Genomic DNA, 16,361 nt, shown 5'->3' on the forward strand with positions numbered 1-16,361 from the left:
CACAACTGGAATCTATATTATGCCTCGTGCCAGCCCATTAAAAACCCTCTGTTCCTGCTCCCTTGGCAGTCCCAGGAGGGTTCAGCAGCACTCTGTTTTGCTTTGCTCAGCCCTGCCTGTGCTCCAGACTTGCTGAGCGGTGAGAATGGTCCTTTCTTCTCTGAATAGAGAAGAAAGGTATGCATGTCCAGAGGGATGAGGGGAGGAGGAGGCTTGGAATTCTATGGATGAGAAGCCCAAAACCCCAGTCCATCCTACATGGACCAGGGCTGTATAGGCTTGGCAGGACAAGGAGTCCCCTTGCCACAGGTAAATGAGGGGTGCTACAGGGTTACATAATTACAAAGCCTGAATTTTCTGCTACACCTAAAAGCAAGGCTCCTTCCAAGGCAGTGCAGGGTCTACTAGGCAAGAATGGTGAATGATTTGTGCACGAGTGTGTATGATTCTGTGGTATAGCAAAGCCCTGACTTTCCAGAACCTGATAAATTTCCCTTTCTCCCTGATCTTTTTTCCTGTCCCAAGAAAACCATTCAAAATTTACCTCCTAAGCTGTGTGCTCTGCCACTAACTCTTGTTGGCAGCTGGAGGGCTCCCTTACTCAGCCAACACCTAGATATCTCAGCCCTAGGGCTTACAAAAAAAAGAAGCTCTTCAAAACACAAGCAGTGCTCAACCACTCTCTACCTGAGTCAGCAAGCAGCCTGAAACAATACATGCGGAGTGATGTGCACTCACACGCATTTCCAGAAGGCGTTAACTCTGCAAACAGCCTGTGCGCCTTGCACTGTGAATGGTTGCAGTGCTGAGCAAACTACCCAAGGCAGGAAAACTATGAAGTGCTGAGAGAAAAGTGCAACTTCTTGAGTGGAAGAAATACAAATTTCTGAGCCTGGAAGAGTGACACTGGCTTCAAGCCTTGCCCTGGGACTGAGGAGTCATCCTCTGAGATGAGACCTTCCTAATGTTCATTGCTAAGCTATGTTGGGGTGGGGTGGGGGTTCTCTCTTCCAGTGTATCACCAGTACAGATGAAGCCCTCTTTGCTGCTTCTGTGCCACCTCTGGCTGTTCAGCCTCATGCCTCTCTCTCTGGCATCAGACTCTACACAAGGTAAGAAATGATTCCCTTCACCCAGGATAGCAAGACTAACAGGGAAGGATGTCAGTCAGGGGAGGGTGTGTGGCATGGTATGTCACTAAACAATTCTTGCATTGTAACATATGACCAGAGGAAGTTGCAATAAAGGTCTCTTGCAAGTATATCATGCTCCAAGGACATGGAGCAGCTAGAGACGTGAGTGGCTCTGCTTTTCTTACTTGGAGGCAGTTATCCAGTAGAGGAATCAGTCTTTAGTTTGGGAGGGGGTAGAATTATCTATGATGGCAGTTAATGCCAAAAGCATCATCCATGTTGCTGTCCATCTCTTCTCTGCTGGCAGGCACCTCCAATTTAACTTGTTGGTATGACTCACGGGCAGCTCTATTTTGTACTTGGAACCCAGGCAGGGACCTTGCTGAAGCACCATGCCAACTGGAGATTTTATCGAAGTTAGCTTTGTGCGACAGGTGAGTGATTGGAAAGGCTGGGGAAAGCCAAAGCTTTGAATGAAGAATGTCCTGGAAAGTCTGCCTCTTAATATTAATCTAGGTTACCCCTCCCCAGGCCAGGTGTTGTGGATTCACAGAGATGAGGGGCTTTGCCTTTGAACTCTCAGTCTCTCTCTAACCCTATGCTGGTTGAGATGCCTGCTTCTGCTCAGTATTCACCTTCTGAGGGTACTCAAATGTCTAGCATAGCCCATCTTCCACCTCCATGTGCTCTGTCCATGCTTCATTTTCCAAAGAGCTCTGTTCCCTGGACTGAAGGGCATTTGCAACTGAAAAGGCTTTTCTCCAATAGAGAAAAGTGTGGGGGTGTGGGAGGTGGCAGGGATGTAAAGTTATACAGGAGCCATTTGCCTGTTGTGAGGATGGGCTGGACAGAACAGGAATGCTGTACCTTCAGTGAAAATGAATGAGGAAAATTTTCTTCCCCTTATAGTCTCCCCTGACCCTTTCACCTATCCCAGTTCATAATGTTACCATATGTCCATACATCACCCATCATGGGGGTAGGCATGTGGCCAGCACCACAGTATGGGTTGGCTGGGTCTCTGTGGCGTCCAACTGTGACATCTTCAGTCAAGAGAGGAGCCAGTCTGCTCTAGGACTTCCCTGGGTGCCCATAACAAAAAGAGACCCAGTGTGATTCTGGCAGTGAATAGGTCTCTCCTGACTTCTAGTAACGATATCTCCTAATGGTGCTGGGATTGCTGGATACACTCTAGGGCTGGTGCATGGAACTAGAAAGCCCAAAACACTTCTGTTGCTGCATGGGATTGAATCAAAAGGGTTGGGTCTGGAACTGGGGCTAGGCTAGGAAGTGTGCCAGGCTGACGAGGGCTCTAAGCTACCTCAGGTGTGCGCGCAGTCTATTTTGCTTCCTCTGCAGCAAACCACTCGCTGAGAGGACCAATTGGCCTTTTGCCCTTCAAAGCTTTTAGGCCTGCTGCCTTAAGGGGCTGGGTTACAGCTGTCTCTTCAAGGAAAGCTATAGGCAAAGCTCTCCTCTTCCCACCATTGGCAAATCCCAGGCCTGGTCTGACCTAGCAGCTGAGGCAGCCAGCTCAGCCTGATACCCGCTTATCTGCAACACCCCTGCTGCTCTCCCACTCTGTCGCCCCCTGTGCTATATCGCACCTTAGGCAGTCCAGCCACACTTGTCAGGAGACACAGAGATGAGAGGCTATGGCATAGCGCTGCCAAGCGTGAGGTACAGCCCTGGCTGAAAACAAGATGGGACCTGGTTCAGAGGATACATCTCAGTATTTGAGACACTACAGGACTGTCAGTAGCTTGAAGGAGACCTGTAAACCCTAGAAGGGATGAAACAGACACCTGTCTCCCAGGATCACATTGACACAGATGTGGGCAGCAGGAGTGTTTGAGCTCTGCATGTGCTTTGTTATCAACAGGAGACAGAGGCAGTAGCCAAAGGTTTTTGTGAGGCCTCAGAGACTGCAAACCTCTTGCCATCTTTGACTTGAAATAGCTGGGATGCAATGACTTTCCATGTTCCAGTGCATAAGATATGTCTGAGTGATGTGGCAGGGAGGGAAAGAAGGGGACAGGTTTTGCATTTCAGGATTTTGCTGTAATGTTTTAAGCTAGTTTGGTAGGATGCAAAACACTTCAAAAGGTCTCTTACATTATATAAAATTTGTCTAAATACAAAATGGCCTCCCCAGCTCATTGGATTTCTCCTGCTTAAAACCCAGGTCATTTTCTTTACCTGAAAAATTCAAGGAGCACTGTGAATTACCCAAGGCAGAGCACATAACAGGGCTTAGGAGATGCATCAAGACCTTCAGCAAAAACAGTAATGTGAGTAATGCATCTGAGATGTCCTGGCTAATGACAGGGCGGGTGGAATCTATATGTGATTTTGGGTGTATAAACAGTGAGACATCCAGGAGCACTGCAAAGAGCCCAGACCCATTATCTTCCTCCAGTCCTGGGGGCAGGCTTGATGTTGCGTGTTGTTGATATTCACCACCCTTATGGGTTCCCCTGGTGGTGGGGCTGGATACACTGTGAGCTGGGCCATGCTGTCATACATAACACATGCAGAAGAGGTGCAGAACAGACAGATCACATGCAGCGTCCTACATCATAATTATCTGGGCTTGGCCCTTATTCCCTTCCTCTGAAGAGGAATGGACATCAGCACTGGATCTGAGGTCACCTCTAGACATTTTCCTTGAAGAGGACAGTACCAGGTCATTAAGTGCTGTGAAGCCTCTGGTTAAACGTGTCAGATGCTAGCTGCAATGGCAGCATGTCAGTGGAGCCAATGGTGAGACAAGTCTTCTAATTATTATTATTTATTTAAATCAGTAATTTGTTACGCTCTTTAGGTACTTCCCTCAGCCATACCCAGAAACTGCTGTAGTTTTTGCATTTTCAGAAAAAAGAACAAACCAATATGAGCTAATTCCCCTTATTGCTAAGGTTACCACCAGTTCTAACAATAGACAAGCTTTCTCATATTTGCACTTCGTGTACAAAGATGAATGCCAAGCTTGATAAACAGCTCCAAAAAACACTTTCAAACTCTTTTCTTTCCAGTCAAGTTAATTTACATACTGCTTATTTACTGCTGTGTGATACACATAACCCTTCCATATTGCTGTGGAACCATGTTTGATCAGTTTATCATAACTTCATTGTGCTTCAAGAGTAACATTTAATCCTAGTATTATCTTAATGTTACTGATGAATGTTAAATATTTTTGTTGAAATACGTTGCCTCACGAAACATGTCACTTGTTTTTCCAAAATAACTTTCCTTCCTGCCTAGTCAGGATGCAATAATTCTAGCAAACTAAGACATCACAGTATTTAGTGCCCTGCTCTCCAAAGAGCAAAAGAAAAATCCATCCATATCAAGTATAAATCTTTGGTTTTTCTGTTCACCTCTGATGCTTAGGCCTTTCAGACAAAAATTTCATCTTTATTCATTGTCAAGTATTCCTAAACCTCTTATATGCAGGCAATGCATAGAATTATGCATGTTTATTAATGAGGCTTGGGTGTCACTAATGGTAATTTTCCCTTTCAGACTCAATGCTTCACCACTGCAGACCGTCTAACCATAGCTGTACACTGCCAAATTGGAGAAGAGAGAACTACACCTGTGCGAAAGCAGAATTTCAGTCCACTTGCAAATAGTAAGTGCTCATCTGCCTTGCAGTCTCTGGAGCTTCCCCATGAAGTGATATCTAATTTCTCTTCCCCAGCTACCCCTGTGCAACACCCATAGCTGATTTTAGACCTACCTCTTTTCCTTGCCCCTTGCAACAGATAGCAGAGAGAGACCACACTACATCCTGTCACTTGCACCACTCACCTGCAGTGTCATGCCAGCCACTATAAATGGGACATGATTCAAATGGGACACTCCTATAAATGGGACACTGTTCAATGAGAGTGCTTTGCTGGGGAGAGCCAGGCTCTGCTAGATCCCTGGGCTAGTGTTCTCAGCAGCTGTCATTTACTGTAGGATTTCTGGCTTCAAACAGGCCATGACAGCTCAGCTGACACTCTGAAAAATATATGCTGCAAAAAGGAAAGAAAGTATTGCTGCTCTTCCTGTGCCCCTTCTCCCAGACATGTGCTTTCAGCTTCCTTTGAGCCAGCTTTGGCTTTTGTCACAGCCTTTGCTGAAATTACTCAGCACTCTAATCCAGCAGAAAAACATCCCTTTGGGTCATTTTTTTGCCAGATGTGTGAGTTCAACTGGCTTAAGAAGAGGTCCAGCAGAGCTGCTGCAAGGTGAAGCATGGGAAGGCATGGCTGGGGTCAGGTGCTTGGGAGGATCAGCCCAGCCAGTCTGTGTAACTCCATCCCCTATGGCTGTGGCTGTAGCTCACTGAAACAGCAGCTAGGAAGCAGCTGTCACTCCAGCAGTGCTCCATTCCTGTCCACGAATCACCCCTACAAGATGGGATGCTTGGTGATGTGGAATTGCAATGTCTCCAGGGACCACACTCACAGGCTCGCAGGAGGAGCTGCCCTTAATGTAGTCCAGAGAAAACAGGCCTTTTGCCATCGGTGTCAGTGGGGAAGAAGGAGGAACAGAAAGAGGGAACTCATTAACCATCTCACTGAGCAGTGTTTGGCTGGAGTCTGTGAATACAGGCAAGACACCAATCCTGCTGCATGAGGTTTTCTGACGGAGCCCTGTTATGAACAGACAGCGCAGAGGTATCAGCCTTGCGCACGCGCGCGCTCTCTCTCTCTCTCTTTCCAGTCAAGCTGAGGCCTCCGGGAAATCTTCAACTGATTAGGAACACTGAAGACACCTACAACTTAACATGGACCGTGAATATTTCCTCTCACTACTTAGATGGTGAGCGGGAATATCAAGTGCGGTACCGAACTACAAGTCAGCCCTGGGAGGTGAGTACAGAGCAGGAGACTGGGGCCTGCCCGCATATGACTCCTGGCCTTCTTTAGGTCATCTAGGACTGGCTGCTGGGCAGAACAACCCTCGCCTAAAAAGAAAACCAATTTTAGTGAAGCTGGAGAGGGGATTACCCCTCACTTTTAGACGTGTCACCTGCTGCCAGTGTTTAGTGGTGACATGGAGGCAGATGGGAATCCTATTTTACCTGGTGCTGTGACAAGAGGAATCCAGACAGCTCCAGGCAGACCTGGGAAGGGGTGAAAAGAGCAAAGAAGACTTGTCCTCCAGCATGAATAAGCAAAGCTCAAGAGGGAGGGCTCTGAGATGGGTTCTTTCTGAGGGCCTGACGGGGATGGATGTGTCAGGCTGTGAGCCACTGCAGTGTGGTGATGATGCTCAAATTTTTCCCCTCTCCTAGGAGGCCAGGATCTTCACCATTCTGCAGGACCAGATGTGGGTAGTGTTTGAGAGCCTCTCCCCTGACCTGAAATATGAGGCAGCTGTCCGCGCAAAGCCAGGTGCCTTAAGTATCTACAAAGGCGTGTGGAGTGACTGGAGTGAGACGATATTGTGGAGGACGCATGCTGACCGTAAGGATCAGAATCAGACAATCTGACTTGGAGGGGAAGGAGGGGACTCAGAGAAGGAAAACAGGAGAAAAGGGCCAAAGCAGGCTGGGAAGCAGGAGGAAGATGGGAAGGGAGGAGTGCATTTAACTGAAGAGCAATACATAGATTGGAAACAATATTTCTCTCCTAATCTTACAATTAGGCTGTCTTAATAGGACTTAAGGACAAGAATTACCACCTGGCCCTGGTAAAGTAAATGACAGCTGTCCCTCTGACTTCCAGAGACCAGGCAAAATCCACAAGATATAAATCACTGCCTTCGTCCCCAGAGCAATAAGGCCAAATGTGTGACCTGCAGAAGCAGTGGGGAGAGTGCCGTTTCCCCAGGTGGCCATGTGACCTGTGAACATAAGTCCAACTCACTAAAATGGCCCAGTTCAGTGGAGCTATTGATCAGTGTGATGCAGTGAAACTCCTACACTTAAGTAGACCTGAGCCTAAGAATCAAAGTCTCATGGAGAATGAATGGAACTTACATGCATGCACCCCTTTCAAAAACATCCCATCAAGATGTGTATCAGTCATTACCATGAACCCAGCATGGAAGACATCTCCTGCAACCTTGAAATACAGCGCCTTGAGCGAGTCTCCCTGGTTAGTCATTCGCCCTGGTCTCTGTCATTTCTTCTCCGGGAAATAGGTAGCTAGAGGTTATTCCTCCTCACGTTGCCACCACTCTGCCCCTGCCCAACCCCTCCCTGTTGTGCTCGGCACTGGTATAAACAGAGGAGCTATGTTTAGAAAGGGCACTGTGTTGCTGTGGTGATCAAATTTTGACAGTGTGTGATGTCAATGAATAGGATACAGCCACAACCAGTTGCCATAGCAACCAAGACCCAAAGATAACCAGGGTACCAGAGGCAGAGGAGACAAAGTAATCTCAGAAGCATCTCAAGGACAGGCAAAGAAAGAACTTCCTAAAAAGTCTCCTCCTATTTTTCACTGCTCCCTCACAAATACTCCAGAGGAGCTCTGCAGGTCCAGACCAAGGGGCACTAGGCATGGAGGGAGATGAGGTGGTAGGCAGAGGAAACTGGCAGCAGAACAGCAAGATCAAGCAAGGATGCTTGGACTCCTTGCTTTCCTTTGCAAAGAATGAGCAGGATGATGAACACTCCTACCAGTACACTGTGGCACCTCATCTGCGGTAATCCCCAGCTGAGGTGCTATTATGAACAAGGAGTTCGAGCTGTTCAACGAGGAACTATCTATTAAACCATGCCAAGTGGACTCTGGAACCCATCTCAGCTCTAAGGCATCCTAGACAACAGAGCAGAACCCATTTGTATGACCTGTATCTCAGGTGATTTTTTTTGCAGAGGAGTATCATAATAGTGAAAGGCTCTCTGACCAGCTTGAACAGCCATAGGACTTCAGCTCCAGAATACTGGCTAGATTTTCACAGTAGCTCCCTCTTTCTCTCTCATCTTGCAGAAACGTCCTTCCCAGTCCTACCAGCTCTTATTGTGAGTACCTGCATCATTGTGATCATCGGGACTGCCTTCCTTATTAACTTGAGGACCCTGAAATGGTAAATGGGAGTCAAGTGTTCCTCTCTGTTCCTGTCCTGTTTCCTGCATGTCTCCTCAGAACCCAATTTAATTTTCACTCAGCATTACTCAGGATTAAGAGGTATACCCAGATATGGTTTATAGCCCAGCCTTTTGAGGTTAATATTAATCTGAGGAGATACATCACAACCCAACATTATGTGATGCTGGTAACATTGTCATATTGTGCCACTCTCATGTGACATGGTGCCATGGCCTTGTTGAGTTTGAAACAGTTGCCGTGGCCCTTCAATTGCCCTTGGGTTAGAGCGATGTTCCTTCAGAGGGATGCTTCGGAGGGATGCACCAAAATTGCCTCTTAAAAAATAGGCCACTGGGCTGAACACTCTCCCCAGAGAGAAGACCAAGCAAGCATGGGTACTACTGCTTTCTCACTTAAGCTCTCTAGCCAGAGCTCAGGCAGAAGAGAGTGCTGTTTGGTCTGCAGACAGGACCCCTGAGTGAGGAGTACAATTTTTCCTCATGTGGCCTGTGCAGTCCTAAATTCACTCACCACATGCCGGTAAACATCTATGCAATGCTTTAAAGACCTCCTCCCTTTGCCAGAATTTCTGCCCAGACACTGCTTTTAGTCCGAACTGAATGTGTCTCACAAGGTCACCCAATGTAATACTAATACAGAGAGTGACTTGTCAGCAAACCAGGATTTAAATGGCTCCAGGTTGTAGTTTCCTCATCTCAGTACAGGGACAGAGAAACAAGGTACTAGTGTTAGCGGCAGAGAGCAGGAAGAAATGCTTTCAGGGAAGGAGGGAGCAGAGTCTGTGATGACTGCTCAGTAAGGAAAGAAGGAGCAGCATATTAAAGAAAGATGAGTACTGAGCAAGTCACTGGTTGCTATGATTTACCCTGAGTCATAATGCACAGGTAAGGAAGTGCTAGTTTCATGGCACACAGATGAAAGGGCTCCTTTCTCCACAGAGTGTAATTAACCCATGGGATTGGATGGAGGATTAAGCTGAGGTAAAATCCAAGTAAGGATTAGATATGCATGACTGAAAATAGCATCTGCAGTGATGTAAGGTAGTTTATATGCAGGAACTATCAAATCTTTTTGTTCCAGAGAGTACATTGATTGCCTCCACAGGTCAGGAGGCTCTTTTCTCAGAGCATCCCATTGCAAAGCTTCAAGAAACGGCTGACGGGATCAGCCGAGCTCTCTGAGTAACAGGGAAACAGGTTAAATCACTTTGTGCTGCCCCAGTGTGACAAAACACTGGCTCCAGTAAAGCAGGAGCAGCTGGACTGGTGCAAAACATGCTCAAATGGTCTTGCACGTCCAGTGCATTCTAGCTAACAGGACAGGCATTCACAGGTGCTGCTCAGGCCTTGTGCTCTTCTGAGTCATTGTGGGGGCAGCAAAGCAAAGGGGGGCAACTCACGGCACCTGGACCTTTGAAACAAGGGAGAACTGCCCAGCTTGGCAGAGTGGGAGGGCCAGGTGGGTTGCCCAAGGTGACCAGCGAGGGTGGGGAAGGCTGTGAAATGTTGGCCATGCTCCCGCAGAGAAAAGAATGAAGGGACATTATTCTCCAATGCCAGTTTCACCTGCCTCTTCTCTGGATGTCTTACCCAACAGCTACTGCATTTTAGGCCACTCAAGAGCAAAGAGATCCCTCAGGCTTGTTCTTCTTTTAGCTCACTCACATGCCATGATAGTGCCCATGAGCTGCAACACTCACTCCAACCCCTACCACAGTGCCACAGAGGTCAGGAACAGGTCCTACTTCATTTCTCCTTCTCTTTCTCTCTTCTCAAGGTTTAAGAAGATGCTGAAGATTCACATCCCAGACCCTGAAAAGTTCTTTCCCCCTCTCATTGCAGTTCACGGAGGTGATGTTCAGGTATGGTGCCAGTGATGGGGCCAAGTGGTTATGAGGGAGAAAGGAAGGAAGGGAGAGTTCAGCTGTACATGCCTGGTGCAGATGCCTACATGTGCACACACAGCTCATGTTCCTGCAGCACCAGCTGCTAAGTTCTCTGCTCAGGTTTTATTTTTTGACCTTCTAAAACTTGCCACTCGGCTGATGCATCTCTAATTACAGAACCGAGAAATGGCAAACCACGCAAACCTCAGCACCCTTCTCTACTGACAGGAAAGCCTGAGAGAATACAAGGGACGTGCGGGAGGGAGCTGGGTCTCTCAGATCCCCTCTCACCTAGCTTCTGTCCTGCTTGCCTGATCTAGACTGCCCAACTGTTCCCCAGATTTCCTGCTGTGATCCTCTTCTTTTGGTTATGAGCCTTATCTCTAGCAGAGTCAGCCCCCTTCTGCTCCTACTGTTAATTGCCATCACTTTGCCTGGATCAGGAACTTAGCCATTTTCCATGTACATCCTCTCTCTTTACCTTCTTCCCCCCCCCCCCCTTCTCCTTTCTGAGTTCTCATTCAGCACGGGCAGCTGCAAAAAGACAATTACAATTCTGTGTGGTATTAAAGGGAATGTCAGATGCAATATGTGGGAGGTAGTCCTAAGGGGCATCTCACTTTAAGGGTGGAGACAAATTGCCGAGGGTCCAGAGGACTGCAAAGCTTTGAAAAAGCCTCAGTGCAAAACACATTAGAAAGCTTGACCTACTGGGGGGGTCAGGGGGTGAACACAGTTCACAGACAGTTTCCCAGTGCAGAAGGAACTAGAAAAAATTGGCTTTACTGAACATAAAGGTGATGAAGTTGGATATTGTCAAGAACAGTCTATTTTTTAAGCATAAGGAGATACCGCAAGATGCCACTTAGGATGAGTGTGGCAATGCAGGCACAAGGGGCTTGAAAGAGCAGTTTAGACAAAAAATCTGCATGGGGCCATGTAGGTGTATTAGAACTCATCTCAGCACATGGGAATGGATTACGAGACCCATTCCAGTACTGCTTTTCGTGTTCTCACTATCACTCCTCTTTACAATCTTGTCTTTTTATCTACTATTTCATTTTTTTCCTTTTATCTTTTTTCTTCCTTTCACTTTAATCCTCCATCCTCCCTTTCCCCATAGAAATCTCAAAACATAGGCTTGCCAGATCTGCTCTTGATTTAAAGTGACAGAAAGATGGACCCCCTCTGAAAATACTGGAAATGAGATGTGATGTATGTGAAATCTCCCCTTCCCTCAGCTCTTGCTTGGCCAGAGAAAAGACCACTTATTTGCTTTGGGCACACAGAAGGAGAGACCATTAGTTCCTTACTGAATGTTTTACTCCGAGTGCAACAGTCTGTTTCCTGTTTCTTCCCCATCAGAAATGGCTCTCCTCCCCATTCTCCACATCTTCCTACTGTGTGAGCAGCACAACCCCAGAGATCTCCATGCTTGAGGTGATGCAGAAGAAAGATCAGGAATCCCAGTTTCTCCTTTCCAAGGGCATGCGGTCCTCTGATCCTCCCTTAGAAACCAGCGGGCACTCTGTGTCCAGCTGCTTCACCAACCAAGGCTACTTCTTCTTTCACCTTCCCAACTCCTTTGAGATTGAGCCCTGTCAGGTTTACTTCACCTATGAGCCTTTCTCCCAGGAGAACAGTGGCAGCGAGGACAACGAGTCTTACCATGCTCTGCCTTCCCCCGACCTCTGCACGCTGGCAGAGGATGTGCCTGTGTTGTCCCACAGCTTCCTCCACTGTGTCAAGGGGACCCAGGGCTTCCAAAATTGTTCCTTTGTGGAAGAGACAGAGGGTGAAGTCCAGCAGGCCAGGGCTCTCCCGTCAACTGAAAGCACCTCGCCAACAGCAGCTCTGAAGCAGGATGAGGAGGTTACAGACAAAACATCTTTACAGCCCTCGGAGACCCTGTGCCATCTAGACGCAGTCTTTCCTGACCCACCAGACCTGCATGACAACAATACCAGTAAGGCCACAGAGGGGAGTGGGAATGCAAGTCCTTCAATTGATCCTGGCACTCCAGCAGCATATGCTAGCTCTTCTTTTTCCAAGTCTACACCTCTGAGGCAAACCCGAGCTGAGGATCCCTGCAGAACAGCCTTCTCCAGCCAGGTCCCAAACACTGGTGCCTACCTTTCTCTGAGGGACCTCCAAAGTCAATACAGCCATCACTCTGTCTAAGATCTTCCTGGAGAAACCCACAGGTGGGAAAGGCCTTCCCTGGAGGAGGGCCAGATGGACAACTACAACTTGTCTATTTACAGCATGAATGTGTCCTCCTGGAGGACAGGATTATTCTAGAGTGGTGCAAAACCAGAAAAGGGATAGGCTAGAAGAGATGTAAATTCATAGGTGGATACATGAGTAGGACTTGTCCCCAAGGTAAAGCAACAGTGAAGCAGACCACTGGAAATGAGAGGACCTTTTGCATGGAGAACTTGGCTAATGTAAAGATAAAACCACACACAGAAAATGATAATGGGGCATTAAAACTGTTCAGTGGCTACACAGCTAATGGAGACATAGAAACTGTATCCTTAGGAATATAGGACAGCAAGGACTCACTTCCATGACTGAGCCTGTTCCTCTGCTATTACTGGAACCAGTGGCATAGAAATCCCTTCCCACACTGCTCAAGTGCCATCCTAAAACTCAGCAGATCTTTTTTTTCCTGTCAGCTCCCAATGGGATGCTGTGCCTGCACTTCCATGCTCTGCATCTTGGTGTGAAAATAGCGCCCAGCTTTCAGGCTGAGCAGCCACATGTTCCATTTCCCTTGTCCCAACCTATAGGGCACACAAGCCTCTAATGGGGAGGAGAAATGCCTAAGGAGGTGGATGTGAGATTTTGTACAAGAGATGGAAGCACTGCTAATGAGTGCTGGGGCTGATGACAAATTGGATAAGGACATCTCCTCCTGACTGATCAAGGGTGCTGTTTTTTAATGTGGTCTCCCCACTTCAGGTTACCCAGGGATTACACTCTTAGCCACTTGGTCCAGCTTTAGACTCAGGTCTCTAAGGTCAGCTTAGAGCCAAAAGTGTGTCAGCTGTCTAAGCAGTGCAGTGTCAAAAGAAATTCCCATTACTGGGTTAAAAATACTGAGGAAATCCCCTGCACCCCCCCCCCCCCGCCCAAGTCTGATGATGGCAGTAGAAAGAGTACACACAACTTCCCATTCTTGCTGCAATATTTTTCATGAAATCGAAAGCCTCTCTGCCCTGTGGGCAAAATACAGTTATTTGACTATGATAAGCTGATTGCAGAATAGCCCGTCCCACATCCTGTATTAGTGGAAAACATCGCAGTGGTGCTGCCCATTCCTTCCATTGCTCAAGGGAAACCATTGCCTAATTAGCAGCAAAGATGGGGTGAATGAGCCCAGAAAAGTAACTCTCAAATCAGCACCTTTGCTGAAAAGAAAACCTCAACCTAATCACAAAAACTGGGGATAGCAATGACTACTTCTCTTTTTTTACTTTTTCCTCTACATTTGCTGATCTGCTGTCAGAAATAGCAAATCACGACAGAATAAAGGTGGTGAGGCAAAGGATGACACTCTGTTCTGGTTCCATCCATCCTTCCATTCACCATCTTTACTGTCTATTTCCTTGCCATATTTCTCGACTAATCAGAAGTGGAGGAAATACCAGTCTCGCAGATCATTGTTTTAAGAGTTTTTAGACCAAAAAAGTTCAAAGGTATCAAACTTGTCAGTATTTCTGTCAGCCCTCTCAGTTTCACCTAGAAATAATTCTTCCCGACCTCTGTCTATACAAGTGTTAACCTTCCCCTTTGTCCCAGTCCCACACTGTTACATGATCTTGCATTAATGCAGCTTAATTGTCATTAGGAATCCCAGATAAGGGGTTACCCACTAGCTCGAATTTCACCTCAGAAGAGACGAAGGAGCTGGGCCTGCCTGCAACTGAGAGGGCTGGGGAAGCTATACCCCTCTTCTTATCAGCTCCTGCACCTGCCTCAAGATGTAGACTGCTCTATCATCTCCAGGAGACAGCAGGTGAAGAAGACCTCATAGTTTCCCAGATAAGCAAGGGCAAGGCTTGTCCAGCTGTTTTCTGTGCCTTGGAAAGTTTCTCAGATGTACCTCAAAAAGAGACACTGAATCCCTCACCCTTGATGGGAAAATTGCTATCTTACATGGACTGATGAGCCTCATTATGCTCGTGGTTCTCCTGTTCCTAAGTACAACTTCATAAGCTTCTCAGTTATCCTTGCTGCTAAGATGAATATAGGAAGAAAAAAAAAAAACTTTGCCTCTGTTAATAAAATAAATGTCAGTGGAGTAACAGCATTTTGTTGTCCTTCAGGCTATGGGGGGATGGGGGAAAGGAATAATAGCCCTTTTCTAGATAGGGTCTAGGCAAAGCTTTGCTGGGACCAATGGACCTTTAGCCCTCTTTCTTTTCCCAAGCGACTCAACATCCTAAAAGAGGGGATAATTCCCATGCAAAGGCAGTCAGAGAGGTGTGTGAGCAGGTGGGTGTTGAGGGCAAGGCATAGAAAGGGGACGTTTGCAGAAACGGAGATTTGGCCAAAGAGGTCAGCTGTGGTATCCCATACAAAGCTCTTCATAGTGAATGAAAAATCCCCCACTGACTCCAGTAGGCTTTGGGTCAGGCCCAAAGCTCAGACAGAAGCCTCGGTTCAGACTGCAGTTTCAGGGAAGATGCACCACTCCACAGAAGATTTGGCACTTTTACCACTGTGTCCAATGATGAGGAAGGAGGAAAGATATGTTAGCTACATGGGCAGCAGGTTTGGGGCTGGAAAGAGAAGATGTTTCAGAGGGGTGAATCCCTCAGATACTGCCATAAGAAGAGGAGGATGTTGGTGAATGTGCTTCAGAAATTTCTTCGCCACATTCCCTTCTGACTGATCCCCAGAAAGCAGAGTTGAAAGTGAGCCTGCTGCAAGTACCTGCGAACCATCCAGATGGTTCAGTGTTTTTCACCCTTGTGAAAGTGCTGACAGCTTTCAAACTGGCAAGCTGTCAGCACTGCATTAGCAGCCACACTGGGTGTGAATGTGTGACACACTGCTGCAGGAAGTGCTCAACATAAGATCTGGTGATAACCGGACCTTTCTTCCAGGAAGACAAAGTCATGTGGTCTCATATGTGAGTAACCCAGGTTGTGAATACCAGAGGCATGACACTCAGTTATTTGGGGCCCTTTCTCTGCTGGGTCCCCAAGAGCAATTTGGAAATATCACATGGGGGGAGGGGTGTTCTCCTCCCAAGCTGACGCAAACACACAACGCTAGCAAAACTGCCGAGAGATGCTATGATAGTGCACACCAGTACCAGAGTCATAACAAAGCTGAACTCCAGTGCTATGTGGAAGATATTCGGCTAACAGCCACAGACATATGGATCTTTTTCTCTTAAGCCTGGGTACAGCAAAGAAAGCTGTCCCATCTCTCATCTCCATCCTTCCAAGATATGTCATTTGTAGAAAGGCAACATCACTATTATCCCCCTCCCACATCCTTTCCCTTCTTTCCAGTGGAGAAGCATAAAGTAAGGGGCACTTGCAGTAAAGGAATTTCTCTGAAATCAGATCTGATCAAGGTTCTGGGTCCTTGTCTGATTCAAAAGACTGTGGTGATAGATGTGGTATGCTTGCTTAGATAGATCAGATTGAGCTTCTGTATTTTTCATTCTGCTGAAACATCAGTGAAAGAGGATGCTTCTTTCCGGGCAAGATGGATAACAGAAAAGGTCTCTGGCATCAGGAATTATGCTCAATTGGTAACTGCAGCAAGACCTCACAGTGTAACTTTGGTAAAGCCATGTATGTATACATACATAACTAAAGATGCAGCTAGTCCTCATTTATCTGGGGAAATTCTAGCTTGAAGTCACTTTAAAAAATGAAATTTAGTCTCTTAAATGTCTTAGATGGTTCCGAAAGCATTTCTTATTGTCACCGCATGTTTCAGTTTCCCATATATAGAGCAACAGGTTAGTTGGGATAACCACACTGACATGTCCGGTCAAACAACACAGCCTTTCATCCAAATTTAGTGTTTATATACTAGAATCCAACACAAGGCCACTACAGAAATGACTTTTGGTCTCCACACAGTCCCAGACTAAATCTGAACCAGTGACAGAGCTGAAAATGGATATCCTTGCCCAGCTGACAAAATGACCTCAAATGAGCCCTGGCCCAAATGAGCTCAGCCCCAGGTCATTCCCATTGGCTAAAGGGACAAACCCTCCCTCCTCCTCAGTACTTATTGACAGAATAACTCTATTTG

The 16,361-nt window shown here is 46.9% G+C and overlaps 1 protein-coding gene across 4 annotated transcripts in view; it reads left to right on the forward strand.

The window, feature by feature from the left end:
• IL2RB (interleukin 2 receptor subunit beta) overlaps positions 1–14,386 on the forward strand; it is a 32,616-nt gene extending 18,230 nt beyond the window's left edge. For 3 of the 4 annotated variants that reach the window (XM_026117901.2, XM_064512948.1, XM_026117900.2), the window contains 9 exons: positions 1,015–1,112; positions 1,441–1,567; positions 3,319–3,424; positions 4,662–4,770; positions 5,853–6,001; positions 6,427–6,598; positions 8,072–8,168; positions 9,968–10,052; positions 11,442–14,386. In XM_026117901.2, the coding sequence (XP_025973686.2) occupies positions 1,031–1,112; positions 1,441–1,567; positions 3,319–3,424; positions 4,662–4,770; positions 5,853–6,001; positions 6,427–6,598; positions 8,072–8,168; positions 9,968–10,052; positions 11,442–12,257 (1,743 nt within the window). In that variant the 5' untranslated portion in view covers positions 1,015–1,030 and the 3' untranslated portion in view covers positions 12,258–14,386. Of the gene's footprint in view, positions 1–1,014; positions 1,113–1,440; positions 1,568–3,318; positions 3,425–4,661; positions 4,771–5,852; positions 6,002–6,426; positions 6,599–8,071; positions 8,169–9,967; positions 10,053–11,441 lie in introns of those variants that run through there. The other variant, XM_064512961.1, reaches the window with a different exon arrangement.
• The last annotated feature ends 1,975 nt before the right edge of the window (positions 14,387–16,361 follow it).

This window comes from Dromaius novaehollandiae, chromosome 1, assembly GCF_036370855.1.
Source record: "Dromaius novaehollandiae isolate bDroNov1 chromosome 1, bDroNov1.hap1, whole genome shotgun sequence".
Classification (NCBI taxonomy): Eukaryota; Metazoa; Chordata; class Aves; order Casuariiformes; family Dromaiidae; genus Dromaius; species Dromaius novaehollandiae.